Source organism: Dreissena polymorpha, chromosome 16, assembly GCF_020536995.1.
Source record: "Dreissena polymorpha isolate Duluth1 chromosome 16, UMN_Dpol_1.0, whole genome shotgun sequence".
Taxonomy (NCBI): domain Eukaryota; kingdom Metazoa; phylum Mollusca; class Bivalvia; order Myida; family Dreissenidae; genus Dreissena; species Dreissena polymorpha.
Window position 1 is genome coordinate 17555456 of NC_068370.1, and position 16904 is coordinate 17572359.

Sequence of the window (16904 nt, forward strand, 5' to 3'; positions counted from 1 at the left end):
TTAAAAAAATGCCCGAGGCTACCCACGAATGAATACACTTCATTTAGTCCATTGGCTGATTCGAGAATACCACCAGAACATTGGAAACATGGCCGCGTCTTTCTAACACTGTTTTACTGCGTGTTCAGCATGAAACAATTTTATCTCTTATGAAAAGGCATGATAGATAGAACAGTTTTACACTAAACTCTTCACATCAATACAATTTGTGCGTAGATTCTACACCTTCGTCAGTTCGCGGTTAGTGTGTGTTAATGTCAGAGTTTATATACAGGTCATCGCTGGGTCTTCACGAATACCTTATGTTCGCGGCCAGTCAAATAATCGTAATATAATTAAGACGCTATAGCGTGAACTATGTGAACTGCAATTTTCTTTAGACCAGAAAGATGTTAAATGAAGATATCCAGCGATATATACTAGTACTATGATTAAGGCGTTAATGATTGTATGGTAGCTAATGCCACGTTAATGAAACAGTTCTAAAATAGCATAACATTTCTAAATCAATCATTAGATACATATCTGAAAGCTTATGCTTTTGTGTTTATAGCAAACATGCATGGCGCAATATTGTTGTAATAAACATTACGATCAAGAGTCAACAAAATTTAGTAATATAACAGGCATCTTAAGTGGATATACGGTTTTTGTAAGATTTTTCCTGGTGACCTTGACTTTGGAAGTACATGATCCAGATTTCAACTTGGCCAAAATATTGTGAAAATAAACATTTTGATCAAGTTTCATAAAGATTGAGTCGTGAATTTTGCCTCTATGGTGTACAAGAATTTTCTATGATTTGAAATGGTAATGACATGGCGATTTAGTTGTTGAAAAACATGTAATCCAGATTTGAACACGGCCTTAACGTGGTCATGATAAACATTCGTACCAAGTTAAATTGACATTGAGCCAATAAGAAGGCGTCTAACGTGGTTGTAGAATACGGATTAGCTTATCTTTTATTATTATTATTATTTTTTTTTATTGATTTTCAACATACATCTCAATTACAACAAGGTAATACATATGAAGTTACATAGGTTATACATTCCAAAGTATCATATATATTTACGATTTATGTACAAGCATATGTTTTTGGTATATACTAACAATAGCACGTTATAAATGCATTAATTTGCTAATGCTTGATATTGCTCCCAGAAAATACATTTTGAGACGATGCTATATTATTTTGGTGAAGAGTGAAAGAGAGAGGGGAGAAATGTTTAATTATGAGAGAGAGGTAGAATTTATAAACATTAACACAAATAATCAAAAAGCAATAGGTGTTTTTCTAATTTCTTAAATTTCCGCAAAAAGGAGAAATGATGAAAGATACAATAAAAAAACAAGACTACAAAGAAAGATCATATGATGATGAGGATATAGGCAAGATTTTTTCAAAATGTTATTGCAAAGTTGTGCCATTTTTTATTATGTTGGTCAATTTTATTTTTTTCAAAAGCAATTTGCTTTTCTAATGTAATTTTCATTCTTAGAGCATTTTTGAAAGTCTCAATATTTGGCTTTTCGGCTTTTGATCTAGTATTAAATATGTAAGACTTCATCAGAATAATTATATAGTTTATCACTTGATTATAATTGCCTCCTTTTTTGTACCAAATACAATATCATTTACATTCAGATCTATGTGTAATTGTCTACTATTTAAAAATAATGTCAGCTCCCGCCATATCGGTTGTACAGAATTACATTCATATAGAACATGTATAATTGTTTCTTTACAACTTGAACAAAAAGTGCAGAGACTTGAAGATATTAAATTACATTTAAATAAATATGAATTAGTTGGTAATATGCATTGCAGAATTTTGTATTGAAAATTGCGTAAAGTATTATCAATGGTGGCTTTAAATGGTGTTATATACGCGTGTTTCCAGTCTATACTTTGTCCATAGGGGGACATTATTTCTTCCCATTTCTGTTCTTGTTTGGTTTTATTTTCTTCTAAGGTTTGTTGTAAATTATATAAGTATTTACACACTGTTTTTGTTTTTTGTACCTTTTCAAGAAGTGTGTTATTATTGAAATTGACATATTCCATTTCCGAAAGTTGTTGTGTGTAAGTTATTGGTATACTTTTGATAAGTGTGTAATATTTAATCTGTTGAGGGTATGTCATAAAGGTTTTTAAAAGCTTCGAATGTATAATAGCTTTTTGACCTAAAGTCATAGATGTGTTCTAGGAACTTAACGTCCATATTAAACCAGTTTTGGTAAAAGAAGGTATGTTGGTTATTTTTTACTATTGTCGAGTTATTCCATATAATCGTTTTAGTGACATGTCCTTCTGTTTCTTTTGATTTAATTTTGTTCCAGGAAGAAATTACATCTCTGAGGAATACATTTTTAAAATTTGAATTAATATGTTTGTCATTAAGGGTACTTTCAAAGACAAGATCTCCACCATATTTATAAAGTTCTTTCTGATAGAAAATTTTCCACTGCCCTGTATTATTAATGCCTGTCATTCTTTTGACCCAACTGGCCTTATTTGCGTATAAAAAGGCGGTTATATCAGTGAGTTTGAGCCCTCCCTGCTCAATTCGTTTAACAAGAGTTGTTCGTTTTATTTTGTCAGGTTTACCAGCCCATACAAATTGGTATATAGATTTATTAATTGTTTGTATTATATCATGATTAGGGTTTGGGAGTGCTGACAATGTGTACATAATTTTTGGTAAGGCAAATGTTTTCACCACAGTGACTTTTCCGAGAAGTGTTAATTTTCTGTGATGCCATTGTTTTAAACAATTTTTAAAGGCTTGCAATTTTGGTTGAATGTTTTTATCTATATTGAGGTTTTCATCATTTGTGAAGTAAAAACCCAGTGTTTTGGCTTCTTCTGACGTCCAAGTAAAATGTTTGTATTTGTTAAATATAATTTGTGTATTTTTAAGTGCTCCAACGCGCATTACAATGGATTTTTGTGTATTAAGTTTGAGTCCGGATACTTCACTAAAGTCTTGAATAGTGTTTATTAGTGCCGAGAACGAGTTAAGCGTTCCATCTGTAAGATAGGTTGTATCATCTGCAAAAAGTGTTTGTTTTATTTCTTGTTCTTTTATTTTTATTCCTTTAATGTCTTCATTTTTTTCAATATAGTTGGATAATATTTCTATACTTAATATAAAAAGTGTTGTTGACAATGGACAACCTTGTTTTACGCCTCTTTGAATAGAAATAGGTTCAGATAGATGTCCATTATTAATAATAATGGTACTTATGTCCGTGTAAAATAATTTCATCCATTGTATGAGTTCAGTTCCAAAATTAAATTGTTTGAGACTTTTAAACATGAAGTCATGATCTAAACTGTCGAATGCTTTTTCATAATCGGCAAATAAAAGTAGGCCTGGTTTGTTATTGTTATTCAGAAAATTTATTGTTTCAAAAAGTGTGCGTACGTTTTCGCCAATGAATCTTCCTTTTATGAATCCAGTTTGTCTTGATTCGACAACAGATGATATAACTTTATTAATTCTGTTTGCAATTGTTTTGGTCGCTATTTTATAATCTACATTCAATAAACTCAATGGTCTCCAGTTATCAAGTGTTTCGAGATTTTTTCCTGGTTTTGGAATAAGTGTTAGAATACTTTGTTTTTGAAGTTGAGTCAATTGTCCATTTACAAATGAATGGTTAATAGAGTTAATATAGTATGTTTTAATTGCATCCTAAAAAACTTTGTAAAATTCTACCGATAAACCGTCTGAACCAGGACTTTTATTGTTATCCATCTCTTTTAAGGCGTTTAGACATTCATATTCTGTGATACAGCCTTCGCACGATTGTTTATCATTTTCTGTGAGTCTTTTAATATTATAATTAAAGAAATGTGAATTGTTTAAAGTATTCGTATCAATATCTTTTTTTTGCTATTAAGGTTTGAGTAAAAGTTTCTTTGTTCATTCATTATAGCGTGAATGTCTGTTACTTCTTTGTTATTTATTGTTAACTTATGAATGGTTTTACTTTCGTTATGTCTTTTTTCCAGATTTGCAAAGTATTTAGTATTTTTCTCATTATGTTCAATGTGTATAGCTCTTGCTCTTACTAATATGCCATTTATTCTTTCATCTATAATTTTTTCGTACTCTATTTGTATTTCTTTCATTAATTTTTGAATTGTTTCATTATCACTATTTGTATGCAGTTGCTTCTCTAGTGACTCTAATTGTTCAATGATATTCTGTTCCTTTTCCTGGTTTCGTTTTTTAGTTATGGTAGCAAATTTTATACTTATGTTTCTTACCGTTCCTTTTATTACTTCCCACAAAGTATTTGGGTTACAGTTTGTGTTGTTTTCTACTACGTTATGAATTTCTTGCTTAATTTGATTTTGATATTCATCATTTAAAAGCATGGAATTATTTAGTTTGAAATAACCAGGTCCTTTTTGTTGCATTTTATTGTCAATGATTATTTCAATTAGAGAGTGGTCGGTCTTGTATCCTGGTTTTATTTTTGCTTTATTAATTATATTACATATATTTTTTGAAATTAAGAAGTAGTCCAGTCTACAAAAAATGACAGGTTTGCCACTTGAGTGCCATGTGTAACGTTTTTGCTCTGGGTGAAGTGCTCGCCATATGTCAATCAAATCGCAAGAATCGATTATGGAGTTTATTTTGTTTCTGCTTTTTATGTGTGTGTCTTTTTTGCCGTTCTTTTTGTCTAGGGTTGGGTTAAGTATTGTATTAAAATCACCTCCTATTATATAATTTGTTTCCATATTTTGCAGCAGATGTGTTTCTAGTTTATCAAAAAAACTTTTTTCGTCTTTGTTTGGTCCATATATATTAATTAACGTGATTTCTTGATTATTAATAATAACATCAATTGTGCATAATCTACCGGGTATGCATTCCTTAAAATCGCCTATACTTACATTGTCTTTATTTCTTATTAAAATTCCTAAACCTTCACTATTTGATTTTGTTCCACTGTAAAAACTTATTCCACTCCATTCTGATTGCCATTTGTTTTTAGTTAGCTCACATACATGTGTTTCTTGAAGTAAACATATTGTATAATTATTTTCTTCAAACCATTTATATATACTTTGCCTTTTGTTATCATTGTTTAGTCCTCTTACATTTAGAGAACATATCTTTTCATACATTTTTAAATTTAAATGATTTTATTTGAATGGCTAAATTGAAAAGTAATGAACCTTGCCTATTAAGTTTATAAAAAAACATATTGATATTCTGTTAACCTGTGTTGGAAATTTGTATTTATTTCTACTGGTTGAAAAGACTAGAATCTATGTTTTAAATAATAGGTATATAAAATTATGTGTAAACAAAAACAAACAATGAAAAAAAAACAAAAAACAACAGCAATGAAAATACAAACAATCATGCTCACATGCATGCATATGAGAGTAAAACAACAGTAAAAAAATACGATTGAATAATAAAAAACAAACTGAGGTTCAACAAGAATTGAGCCTGTATGTATCCAATCCATGTATTCCACAGTCCGAGTAAACACAAACTAATTCAGCAATACAATATTTTACAATATTCAAATATGTTAATAAACTATTTAACTTGTTTAATTTGTGAATTTACTTAATAAATGAATGAACACATTCATCCAATGTGAGAATGTCTGTATATACCAACATCTAATATGTGTTCATCCAAACATATTTAATATAAAGATCTGAAGTTCCCTTATTAAGTTACAATCTACATTGCTAGTGAAATATGCATAAAACGTGTTTACATAATATTTTTCATGCTAAGCAGAATCTAGTAAGTGTAATATAATATAAAATATACAAGTTCATGCTTGGGCGTTACCTTTTCTAACAGCCTACTATATTTTATACTGTGGCAGTATACATATATGGAAACATTCATGTATGAGACTAAAGGGTAATAAAATAAGAAAATTATATACAGGTTTAGTAATGTGTTAATTATCACTGTATTCAAAAAGGGGAGCACTGATGTAAAATACACAAACACTAATTTACAAAATTTGCTTTTTTTAATTTATTAATTTATTATTATGTATTTTTTTTAAGTAGTTCATTTACATAAAAGGTGTATTGATCTTTAATCTAAAAAAAATAAAATATCTGATAAGAGTTAATATCCAGGATAGTGGTAAAGTATGGTGTATTGTAATTATTCCTTTCCCACGAAAACACAATGGAAGGGAATAAATACTAGTTATAACGTTTGTAAATAAGGTACGCTTGAGTGACCACTAATCCCTTGCGTATACAACTGCGCCTGGATTAAAGACAAGTTATTTTCTTAAAGAATGAACATCTTCATCCTGACACGCAATACACATAAAACATGTTTACATAATTTTATCATGCTAATCAGAATCTATTTGGTTTTATAAAATATATCATATACAAGTTCATGCTTGGGTATTACCTATTCTAACAGCTTACTTAATTTTCTAATGTTGCAGTCTACATATATGAACACATTCATGTTTGAGACTAAAGGGTACAAAAATACAAAATAGTTAGACACAGTTTTGGTAATGTATGAATTATCGTTGTATTCAAAACGGGTAGTACTGATGTAAAATACACAACCAATAATTTACAACACATGTGTTTTTTTATATTATTTATCCATTTGTTTATTTGTATTTATTTATTTTATTAAGCAGTTGATGACATAAAATGTGTGTTGATTTTTAATCAAAGGAAACCTTATACCCGATAAGAGTTCCTATAAAGGATAGTAGATAGTTATGCTGTATTGTAATTATTCCTTACCCACGAAAACTAAATGGAAGGATATAAATACTAGTTTTAACTGTATGTAAATACTGCACGGTTGAGTGACCACTAATCCTTTGCGTATACCACTGCACCTATATACCATCATCTAATATGTGTTCATCCAAACATATTTAATATAAAGATCTGAAGTTCCCTTATTAAGTTACAATCTACATTGCTGGTGAAATATGCATAAAACGTGTATACATAATATTTTTCATGCTAAGCAGAATCTAGTAAGTGTAAAATAATATAAAATATACAAGTTCATGCTTGGGCGTTACCTTTTCTAACAGCCTACTTCATTTTATACTGTGGCAGTATACATATATGGAAACATTCATGTATGAGACTAAAGGGTAATAAAATAAGAAAATTATATACAGTTTTAGTAATGTGTTAATTATCACTGTATTCAAAAAGGGGAGCACTGATGTAAAATACACAAACACTAATTTACAAAGGCCGTGCTTTTTTTAATTTATTAATTTATTATTATGTATTTATTTTTTAAGTAGTTCATTTACATAAAAGGTGTATTGATCTTTAATCTAAAAAAACAACAAATATCTGATAAGAGTTAATATCCAGGATAGTGGTAAAGTATGGTGTATTGTAATCATTCCTTACCCACGAAAACACAATGGAAGGGAATAAATACTAGTTATAACGTTTGTATATAAGGTACGCTTGAGTGACCACTAATCCCTTGCGTATACAACTGCGCCTGGATTAAAGACAAGTTAATTTCTTAAAGAATGAACATCTTCATCCTGACACGCATTAAACATAAAACATGTTTACATAATTTTATCATGCTAATCAGAATCTAGTTGGTTTTATAAAATATATAATATACAAGTTCATGCTTGGGTATTACCTATTCTAACAGCTTACTTAATTTTCTAATGTTGCAGTCTACATATATGGACACATTCATGTTTGAGACTAAAGGGTACAAAAATACAATAATTAGACGCAGTTTTGGTAATGTATGAATTATCGCTGTACTCAAAAACGGGGAGTACTGATGTAAAATACACAACAATAATTTACAACACCTGTGTTTTTTTTATATATTATTTATTCATTTGTTTATTTGTATATATTTAGTTTATTAAGCAGTTGATGACATAAAATGTGTATTGATTTTTAATCTAAGGAAACCTTATACCTGATAAGAGTTCCTATAAAGGATAGTAGATAATTATGCTGTATTGTAATTATTCCTTACCCACGAAAACTAAATGGAAGGATATAAATACTAGTTTTAACTGTATGTAAATACTGCACGGTTGAGTGACCACTAATTCCACTGCACCTGGGCTAAAGACAGGCAAATGTAAATGTATATCAATGTTCATGTTGGTATACTTATCAACAAAAAAAGGCACAGCAAACTGTGCGGTTCAACACAATCACACAATGTACTGTCCGTGTTGTCGGTATCCTTGGTTTTCAGTTTAAGTTCTTGTATTACCACAGTAGTTTTGAATGTACATTGTTGTTCTCAAATATATACAAATGTATTTACAGTTCATTTGGTGCTACTTTCTCTGAGGCCATGGTAGGTTCAGCCACTCTTCATACTGGCTAAAAAGGACCCTGTTCATACTGCCGTCTCGGCCCTTATAAAAGATCGTTCCACCCCTACTCCAGACTGACTCCACTGTGTCCCTTTTCTTCAAACGAACAGAGTTGAAGACATCTTGGTTCAGTGGCGTTAGATGTTCACTAGGGTATATTTTACCCTGCTTTAACTCCTTGCTCATTTTTAATATCTGTATCTTTCTCTCTCTAGAGATGAATTTTAAGACGACAGGTCGACTTTTTCCGTTTTCAAAACGACCTAGCCTATGGCCGAAATCAAGGTCAGTTCTGATGAGTTGGATACCGGTATGTTGTTTGTATATCGTACATTATAGTAACGTATCATGTATCCTGTAATTAGACACTGATAAATTCGATAAGGATTTTCAGACTTGCTTCGACATAACATGGCCTTTACATGCCCACACTATGTAAGCGCAATTGTTTTGCAGTGAAAGAACAGTTATTTTGCTCGATTTTGTGACATATGCACTGAGGAACAGATCGTTTCTTTGCGAAATGCCACTTCGTGGGGATATGAACGAAAAAAAGTGAATTTTGTAAAAGTAATTTTCTTCAGTAATTACTTTGGTCTCATAGTAGCACAACACAGTGACATTCTTTTAAAACATCCAAACTGTATGAAAAAAGTTAAAGCAAGTGTTGGGGCAATAAGCCTACCACTACTATGCCATTTACAGCTCAAAAGCAGAGCAACAATGGCTATATGCAACCAGCATAAAACCAAAACAACCAGGGAGTAACTTGCAGTCTGTTCAGGTGGTATGTTGCGTGCTTCCCATCGGTATCTTACGGTTGGAAATAAATCCTTTACACATAATTCTAATGAGAAATGTTTTTATTGCAATTTGATTTTATAAGGGAATAGAAATGTGTAAAAATGTGTATCTGAGAAGTCAATGGTTAAAATGTTAATTATGGAGATTAAAGCTGAGTAATGTCCTATATGTATAATGCTCTTCACAAATAACTAAACCAACTTATTTTAGAAAATACATGTGACAATATTTCTGTTCATTAAGATACTGATACAAGTATAATTATTTATTGTGTAAGTATGCTTTATTACCTTTTACATACAAGGATATCTCATTACAATCAATTTAATTTACAGAGGGGTAACCCACATAGTTCACACTTCTGTCTATCATGACTACTACTGTTCATGGAGAAAATATATATATCCTTTTCTTAAACAGAATCTACCCACTTTGTACCATGAACACATGTTTAAGTAATAATAGCTTAAGCTGTTGACTGGGGTCTTTAAAATATGCTTGATACAACTCCTAGGCGAATTTATGTGTTCAATATAGTATATATGTTGTGTACCACTATTGCATTCCTAAATGAACTGTTAAATTGTGAAGTAGGATACCTTACTGCCTGAGCTATAAGGCAATAATATGTATCTTTGTTATTGTTATGTATTAATAGTGACATTTTTTTAATTTCGTGTTGTGAACATTTAACCTTAAAGATCTAAGGCTCTGAGTCAGTATCCTGATTTAGTGCAAGTAAACATGTTACACAAACATTGCTGTAAATATACACATATTTTAATGTATGTCAAAAAAGTTATTCAATACACTTCTGTAAAGGGTTTGACATTTTACATTAGCATGTGTATAATTTACTGACTTTCTTTACACAAACTTTACTTGTTAATGTGTAATATCTTGATTTAGTATTAAGAAGTAACACAAAAAGTAACACACCAGTGCGTCATATTCTGAAACTTTACTTTTGAAAACAGGGTATTTTCTTAAATGCCCCTTTTCCTATGTCGTGCAGAATGCTTGTGAATTGGTTTTTATCTAACAAATGACACATTAGTATTAGATGAGCGGATTTTATAATACCGTGAATAGTTTACTTAAATACCCAATTAGTACAAGGGAAACAACTCCGCATGATGAAAGTTTTACCAAACTTTCAACCTAAAGTGACTACACATTTTAAAAGTTTAGGCCAAATCTTCTCCTACAATACATGACTTTTTGTAGTTCGTATATTCATGAAACACGAATACATAATAAGTTCATTATTGGCACTAAAGACTGGGAACATGAACATCAAAATGAAAGAATATGTAACATGTAAATGTATTGGATTTAATCACTGAATATTACTTGACATTAACGCATCACTACTTTTCTTCACCCGGTGTAATTATAGCCTCTTTTCAACAAAGCTACTATTTAGTACAATACAAAAATTGTCTTTAATGCACCATGGATACTAAAATATAAAACGAATTGTAAATAATATAAACCGGATTAGCCTTCAAAAAATGAGTCCTCTCTAGACTTAGTCAGAATGTTTATCTTGACAATATGAAGGCCATGTTTGCATCTTGGTAACATTGTCTAATAGCCATTGATTCGAATCTTCGACTTGAACTTTTTGTACATCTTGCTGCAAAAGAAACATGCCCAAAAGCCAGTGTACTTAACCAAAACACTTGTGTATGAAGAACCTGACAACAAGATACTGCTGCTAGTCATATGACCTTGCTCAACAATTGGCGACAGCTTTTATTTACAGGAACCTTTTCCCGTAATCTTTACTGTGTATGCCAGTCTAATGAAGAAAGATATACAACAGGATTCTACTGGTAAAGTTTGTTGTGTGACATTTCTAAATAAACGAGGACATCAAAAATTGAAATCAGCAGGGTTACATGTGTTCATATGTTCTAGATTAGTAGATATTTAAATAAAAAACGTACATCAATATTTTTCGTCAATATTCTTTATAAATCTTTGGCTATCTCTGTGTCTGTAGCTTGCCTCACACTGAACTTTGTGTGTGTGGGGGGGGGTCTGTTTCCTTTGCTTTACGCTAGCTTATTGGCATTTGCTATTTTCAGCTTTACTCAAGGAGCGAACAACGTCGAAGCTTCTGTTATCACCAGCCCTCGCGCCCTTGTTTTGTTCAATGTAGAAGTGACTTTTTTTTTAAATAGAATAGTTTCACACATCGACCGTGTGAAAAAGATATAGCTCTCCGTAGCTTACATAGATAAGACTTAACAAATGTCAGCACAAGCTTGGATATGTGAACTTGTATAGGTGTGAACGTAGTTTAGTATTTTAAATCATCTCTCGACGAACTAAAGCAATCATGGAGTTGGTGCAAACAACATATCGATATAAAAGTGAATGTATATTTTATCTTTTCTGTTCTTGTTTAAACAGAAACTGTAAAACAAAACAAGACCAACCTATTTCTACTTCTATTACTTCTATATGTTCTACTATTGCTACTACTGATTTGGCAATCTAAATATGCATGTACATCTATATTAATATTGTACTTGAAATTGGTGTTTAAGCTCCTATTACTGGAGTATTTTGCTTTGACATATATCATCATTCGCTCTCATTTAGGTCAATAGCCTGTGCCATTTCTAATCCAATGGTTGTGACATTAAAGTCAAACGATGCAACACGTGTTTACATATAATCTATTATCAAGATACCCATACAGCAAAATGTGGATGAAAGGTAAACAATAATGTACAATAAGCTTTTGTTTTCAAGCTTGTTAATGAAATTAATACTAACTGTTAAATGAACCGCTGTTGTTAATACAAATACAAGAAAAGTATCACACAAAATCGTAGAGCGCCGCATACGCATTCAATGAAAGTAATAAACATACTACTTAACAGGTATGATAAGGTTAGCTCACCCTTTATTTTGGGATCATTAAAAAATTATTTAAAAATTAAATTTAAAAAAAACACGATATACATTAGATTACGTTTCTCAAGCGCGCAATATGGTGCGTATTTCGGTAACGTACAAGTAAATTTCAATATATTTATTGAAAGTATAGTTGGAAATTAATTTATTTTTTCTATCAATGTTCTTTTTTGAAATATCATATACATGTTTACGAAACATTATTAAATATTAATAGATTTAGAATGCACCTTAATTTAGCAAGTTATAAACTTACGTGTGTGAGTGACGTTATTTGTATTGTACTACAAAGACCGTTTGCATCCAAATAAAAGTAAAAATACAAGATCAATAGTAAACGACTTAACTCGCGTTAACATAATGTTTACTATGACTCGACCCATCAATGATCGTTGTAGTTTTTTCATTATTATACTTGCTTTCTGCTTTATATGTGTCCATTTGCATAGTGACGTTCAAGATCTAGTTCCGGAGCGAGAGGTGCCTCCAGTTTGCGCCAAGAAGGTGTGAACGAATCTCCGTTTGGTTTACCATCCTCAAAGTCATAGGGAACCATTCCCGATAATTGTAAAGCTTCTTCCGTGCGTGCAATATCAGGCACAGTATCAGGAAACGGTATCCCTGGAGTCTTTGATGTTTGCAATACGCGTACACCCTGAAACATAATTTAACTTTTAAGTAGTTTGACACCTTCGCATGCCATTGTACTTTCATTAAGTCGAATTAATATTATAATCAACCTCATCGATAATGGTTTCATTTTTGTTGAAAATATTGTGTAGTAAGCTGCAGGAATATTCAGTAATATGTATATTTGTTGCTGTTTGACATGATCAATTGACATGAGTAAACATGTGCATTACACTGATCAAAAACATATTCTGTCCACTCCATTAAATAGATGAAACAAAATCTTGGACCAAAGTGCATTTACTTGTGACGACCAGTGTGTCGTTAGGGTCGGCTTTTTATACGCTTCCTGGTGTACTGCTATGTCAACTTCGTTGGCCCATATTGCTGGTGTCATTGAAATGAAAGCCACATAGCGCCACCTACCCGCGTGTTTGCGCTTCTGAAATTTATAGAATTTGAATCTTTTATAAAAACAAACATCAACAGGATTCGACGCGCATTTCTTTAGATATTTGTAGAATGCATAATAAATAATTGAATGTTTAAGTACTTACTATATTTTTTTGCAAATCGAAATCATATGGTCATAATGAAACTGTTAAGTTTGCTGATGATATTTTACCGGAAGAGGTCGAGCATTAGCATGCACGAGTCTGGAATCCCAAAGGGCCATGCCACCTTTGCCAACAGGAATCCTTGTAAGTCGACAGCCAATAGACTTGAAATAATCCACGTCATCCGGCGCCAAACTGCAATTAGTTATCCTTCTTACATCGCTACCATTAATCAATCTAATTTATTAATGAAATTAAGGAACCAACGGACACTGCCAGCTAGAAAACAGTTTTATAAATATAAATTAATTTGACAATAGTATAATCACTATAACAATTATTCCAGGAACGTCTCTGTTTAAGTATATGTATATGATATCAATATTAACCGTACTGTCTTGATTATTTTTTTCAATTTTAACATGTTCGTGTGTACGTGTAAAGCTAATGCGTGAACATTTCACGCATTAGTGGATATTTAAAATCCTATATCCATAATATAAATCGGCGTGTTCATTTTTAATATAAACAATGCTGTTTTAGGCTGGATCTGTGAACTAGGAATATTTTGAGTATATTTAAAAAAGAACAATACTTGTTTCTCTCTTTGTACAAACTGTAGTTGACGAATGTTTCTGCAGAGTATTGACTTAGATGAATTGTTAATGTTATAGAGTAAACATTCATATTGCTACATAGATTTTGTACAATGTGTGTAATGTTATCCAACGTATGCACATTACTTAGCATAATTTTAAACAAATTAAAAATTACTTTGCTAAAGTATTTCAGTCATCATATAACGTAATGTACCTGTATGCATGAACGATTATTTTGGCTTTATTTTATATGTGTTATTATTATAAACATTGTACCTGATGTTTGATTTTATTCCACCAATACATACTGTATTCTACAAGCAAATACAAAAAAACTATATCAGCTTTTATATCTTTCTGGTTTGGTATAATATTAATAGCCGAACTACTTTTTTTATCTAAATGCAAATGTTTAACCAACATAGGCAATTATTGCTATGCCTCGAAGACAAAAGGTTCACTTGCTTCAGAAAATGACGTCAGCGTAATACATTGAAGTGATTTGTTTTGGTATTTGAGAACATGCAGAACAAGTGTATAATTATACGAATATAACATAAGTATGGTTTCTTTGAAAGTGTATCAATCTCGTCGGCTGTGGTAGGTAGAATCGCTACGCCTCGCAACCAACTAGACTGATACTAGCGGAATATTCTGAATATGAGCCGTGCTCTGTGAAAAATGGATTTAATACATGTGCGTTAAGTGTCGTACCTGATTAGCATGTGCAGTCCGAACAGGCTAATCAGGGACGACACTTTTCGTTTGAACTTGATTTTTGCAAAGAAGAGACTTTTTTTGAAACTAAAAATACCTTAAAAGCGGAAAGTGTCGTCCCTGATTAGCCTTTGCGTACTGCACAGGCTAATTTGGGACGACACTGTAAGCACATGCATTAAACCCCTTTTCACAGAGCACGGCCTATATATATTATCGCCTCAGTAGATGTACGAAAAGGCGTACTGTGTAACATATTGCTCATTGTATGCGTTCTTGTGCAGATCATAAGCGGAAGTCAGTCTGTCAGAAAGTAATAGAATGTAATGAAATGAGATAAATCCGGTTGGTAGCATTTAGATTTCAATAGGTTGTACGTGGTTCAGCTCTGTATGAAATAAATAACTGTGAATAATACAAGAATTGCAAATCATACGTATTGTGACATACAATTGATTGTTTTTAATACCAATAAACTGGTGTGTTTACTTACACCTCTTAATAAAAAGTCTGTCTGTAAATGACCATCTAAATTTTCAGAATAATTGCAAAATCCTGCAAAAGTAGAACTTCATTGGAACGTGCATGTGGAATATTCAAATGTTCTCAAATGTCAATGACCTATTATGTTGGTAATCATCTATCATGTTTGTATACAAATGACCAAGTGCTTCTGGTGACCTTATTTATTTATTTTTCAGAGCTTACATAACCTGAAAAGGTGATCATTGGTAAACATCGTTATTAAGCATCAACAATACACTCCTTCTTTTAGTTCCTATCACTGTAAGGAACGCAGATAAAAAAGTATACAGAACATTTATAGGAAAATATCACAAAGTTCTATTAAAATATAGCATTTTAACCCATTTTGGATTTGTTAAAATCGCGCATAATATATAAATTTACGTGTCAATTGTTTACCCACCAAAACTTTCAAAAAATTTATTGTTAATGTCATTTTACAAAACAGCAGATGGCGTTATTCAAATTCGGATGTTAATGATCTATTCAGTTACAGTTCATATATGTCATAACTGATCTTAAATATAAATATTAGATATCATATTATAATAAGTCAATTTAAAACAAAGTTTTAAAAGATTTAAACATTTAAGATCGCCGTGGCGTAGTGGATATGGTGTCCGCCTAGCGATAGGGAGGTCACGGATTCGATCCCCACTGTGGGAGCGTTCTTTAGATCTTCCCCATAGACACCAAAGAAACGGACTCGAGAGCGTTTCATATAAGCTTGGGCTTGTTACGCAATCGAGCTTAAATAAATAGGTTTAAAAAAATAATAAAAATATATAAAAAAAAATCGATTGATGTATTTGCCATTGAGATTGGAGCTTGTTACGATGGTTTTTGGACAGTTGTTATTTTGTGAATATGATTCTGTGACAATAGAGTAATGACAATATTCTTCCCAGCTCATAACATCACGTCTATTTTTCTCCGGTGTAATAAAATATTTTAATCACACGTTATATGTACTGTCAACAAAAGGAATTGTGAATTATTGTATTCAAACAAACTAAAATAATCATGCATGCCTTTGAACTTTCTGTGCTATAGGATATTGTTAACTTCGCTGATAAATAAAAAAGTGTATTAGTAAAATCAGCACATTTACAATTTACTAGTCAAATTGTACAATACCTTTGTTTTATTTTTTAACATTGCCTCTTGATGATATATAAAGGAACATAAGCTAATTTTCCGTAATTTTACCATTCAACCATTCAACTGGATAACCAGTCTTTATTGGTTGCAGGTAAGGTTTCTACTTAATTTAACAAAAATGTTTACAGATAACAAAAACACTTTGTTTCCCGATGTCATGGCATGTAAATCGGACGTGTATATGAAAATATTCAGTACTTTATTTTAAACCATTTATGCCAAGTGGACTCTCCCATCCTTCTAAATTGGATAAATTTATTTCCAAAATTAGGGATGTCTGTATATTTATTTCTATATTTAGAATATTTCTTACAAAATTCCTTTAAGCAAACAGCGCAGATCCAGAAGAGACGCCGCATCTGGGTCTACGCTGTTTGCCAAGGCCTTTTTTCTAGACGCTAGGCATAAATGGGTTAATGGTACATGAAAGCACTACAAGTAGGAACCAGGTCGACAATTACAAGGTCTGACAATTGCAAGGTCTCACGAGACCCATGGCCTAAGAAATGGTGGAATTTTTCCTTCATTACACTTATTGCAGCGCTCAATATTTGCTCGCCACTTTCACGTGCTCGTTACGCAGTTATAGTTTCTGATAAATTTG

At 31.6% G+C, this 16904-nt stretch overlaps 1 protein-coding gene across 1 annotated transcript in view; it reads right to left on the minus strand.

Annotated features, from left to right (window-relative positions):
• Positions 1-11627: 11627 nt before the first annotated feature.
• The window catches only part of LOC127862299 (uncharacterized), a 10279-nt gene continuing 5002 nt past the window's right edge, over positions 11628-16904 (minus strand). The window contains exons 6-8 of the mRNA XM_052401374.1: positions 13367-13493; positions 13046-13183; positions 11628-12766 (exon numbers count right to left, since the gene is read on the minus strand). Coding sequence (XP_052257334.1) covers positions 12539-12766; positions 13046-13183; positions 13367-13493 — 493 coding nt within the window. The 3' untranslated portion in view covers positions 11628-12538. The remainder of the gene's footprint in view (positions 12767-13045; positions 13184-13366; positions 13494-16904) is intronic.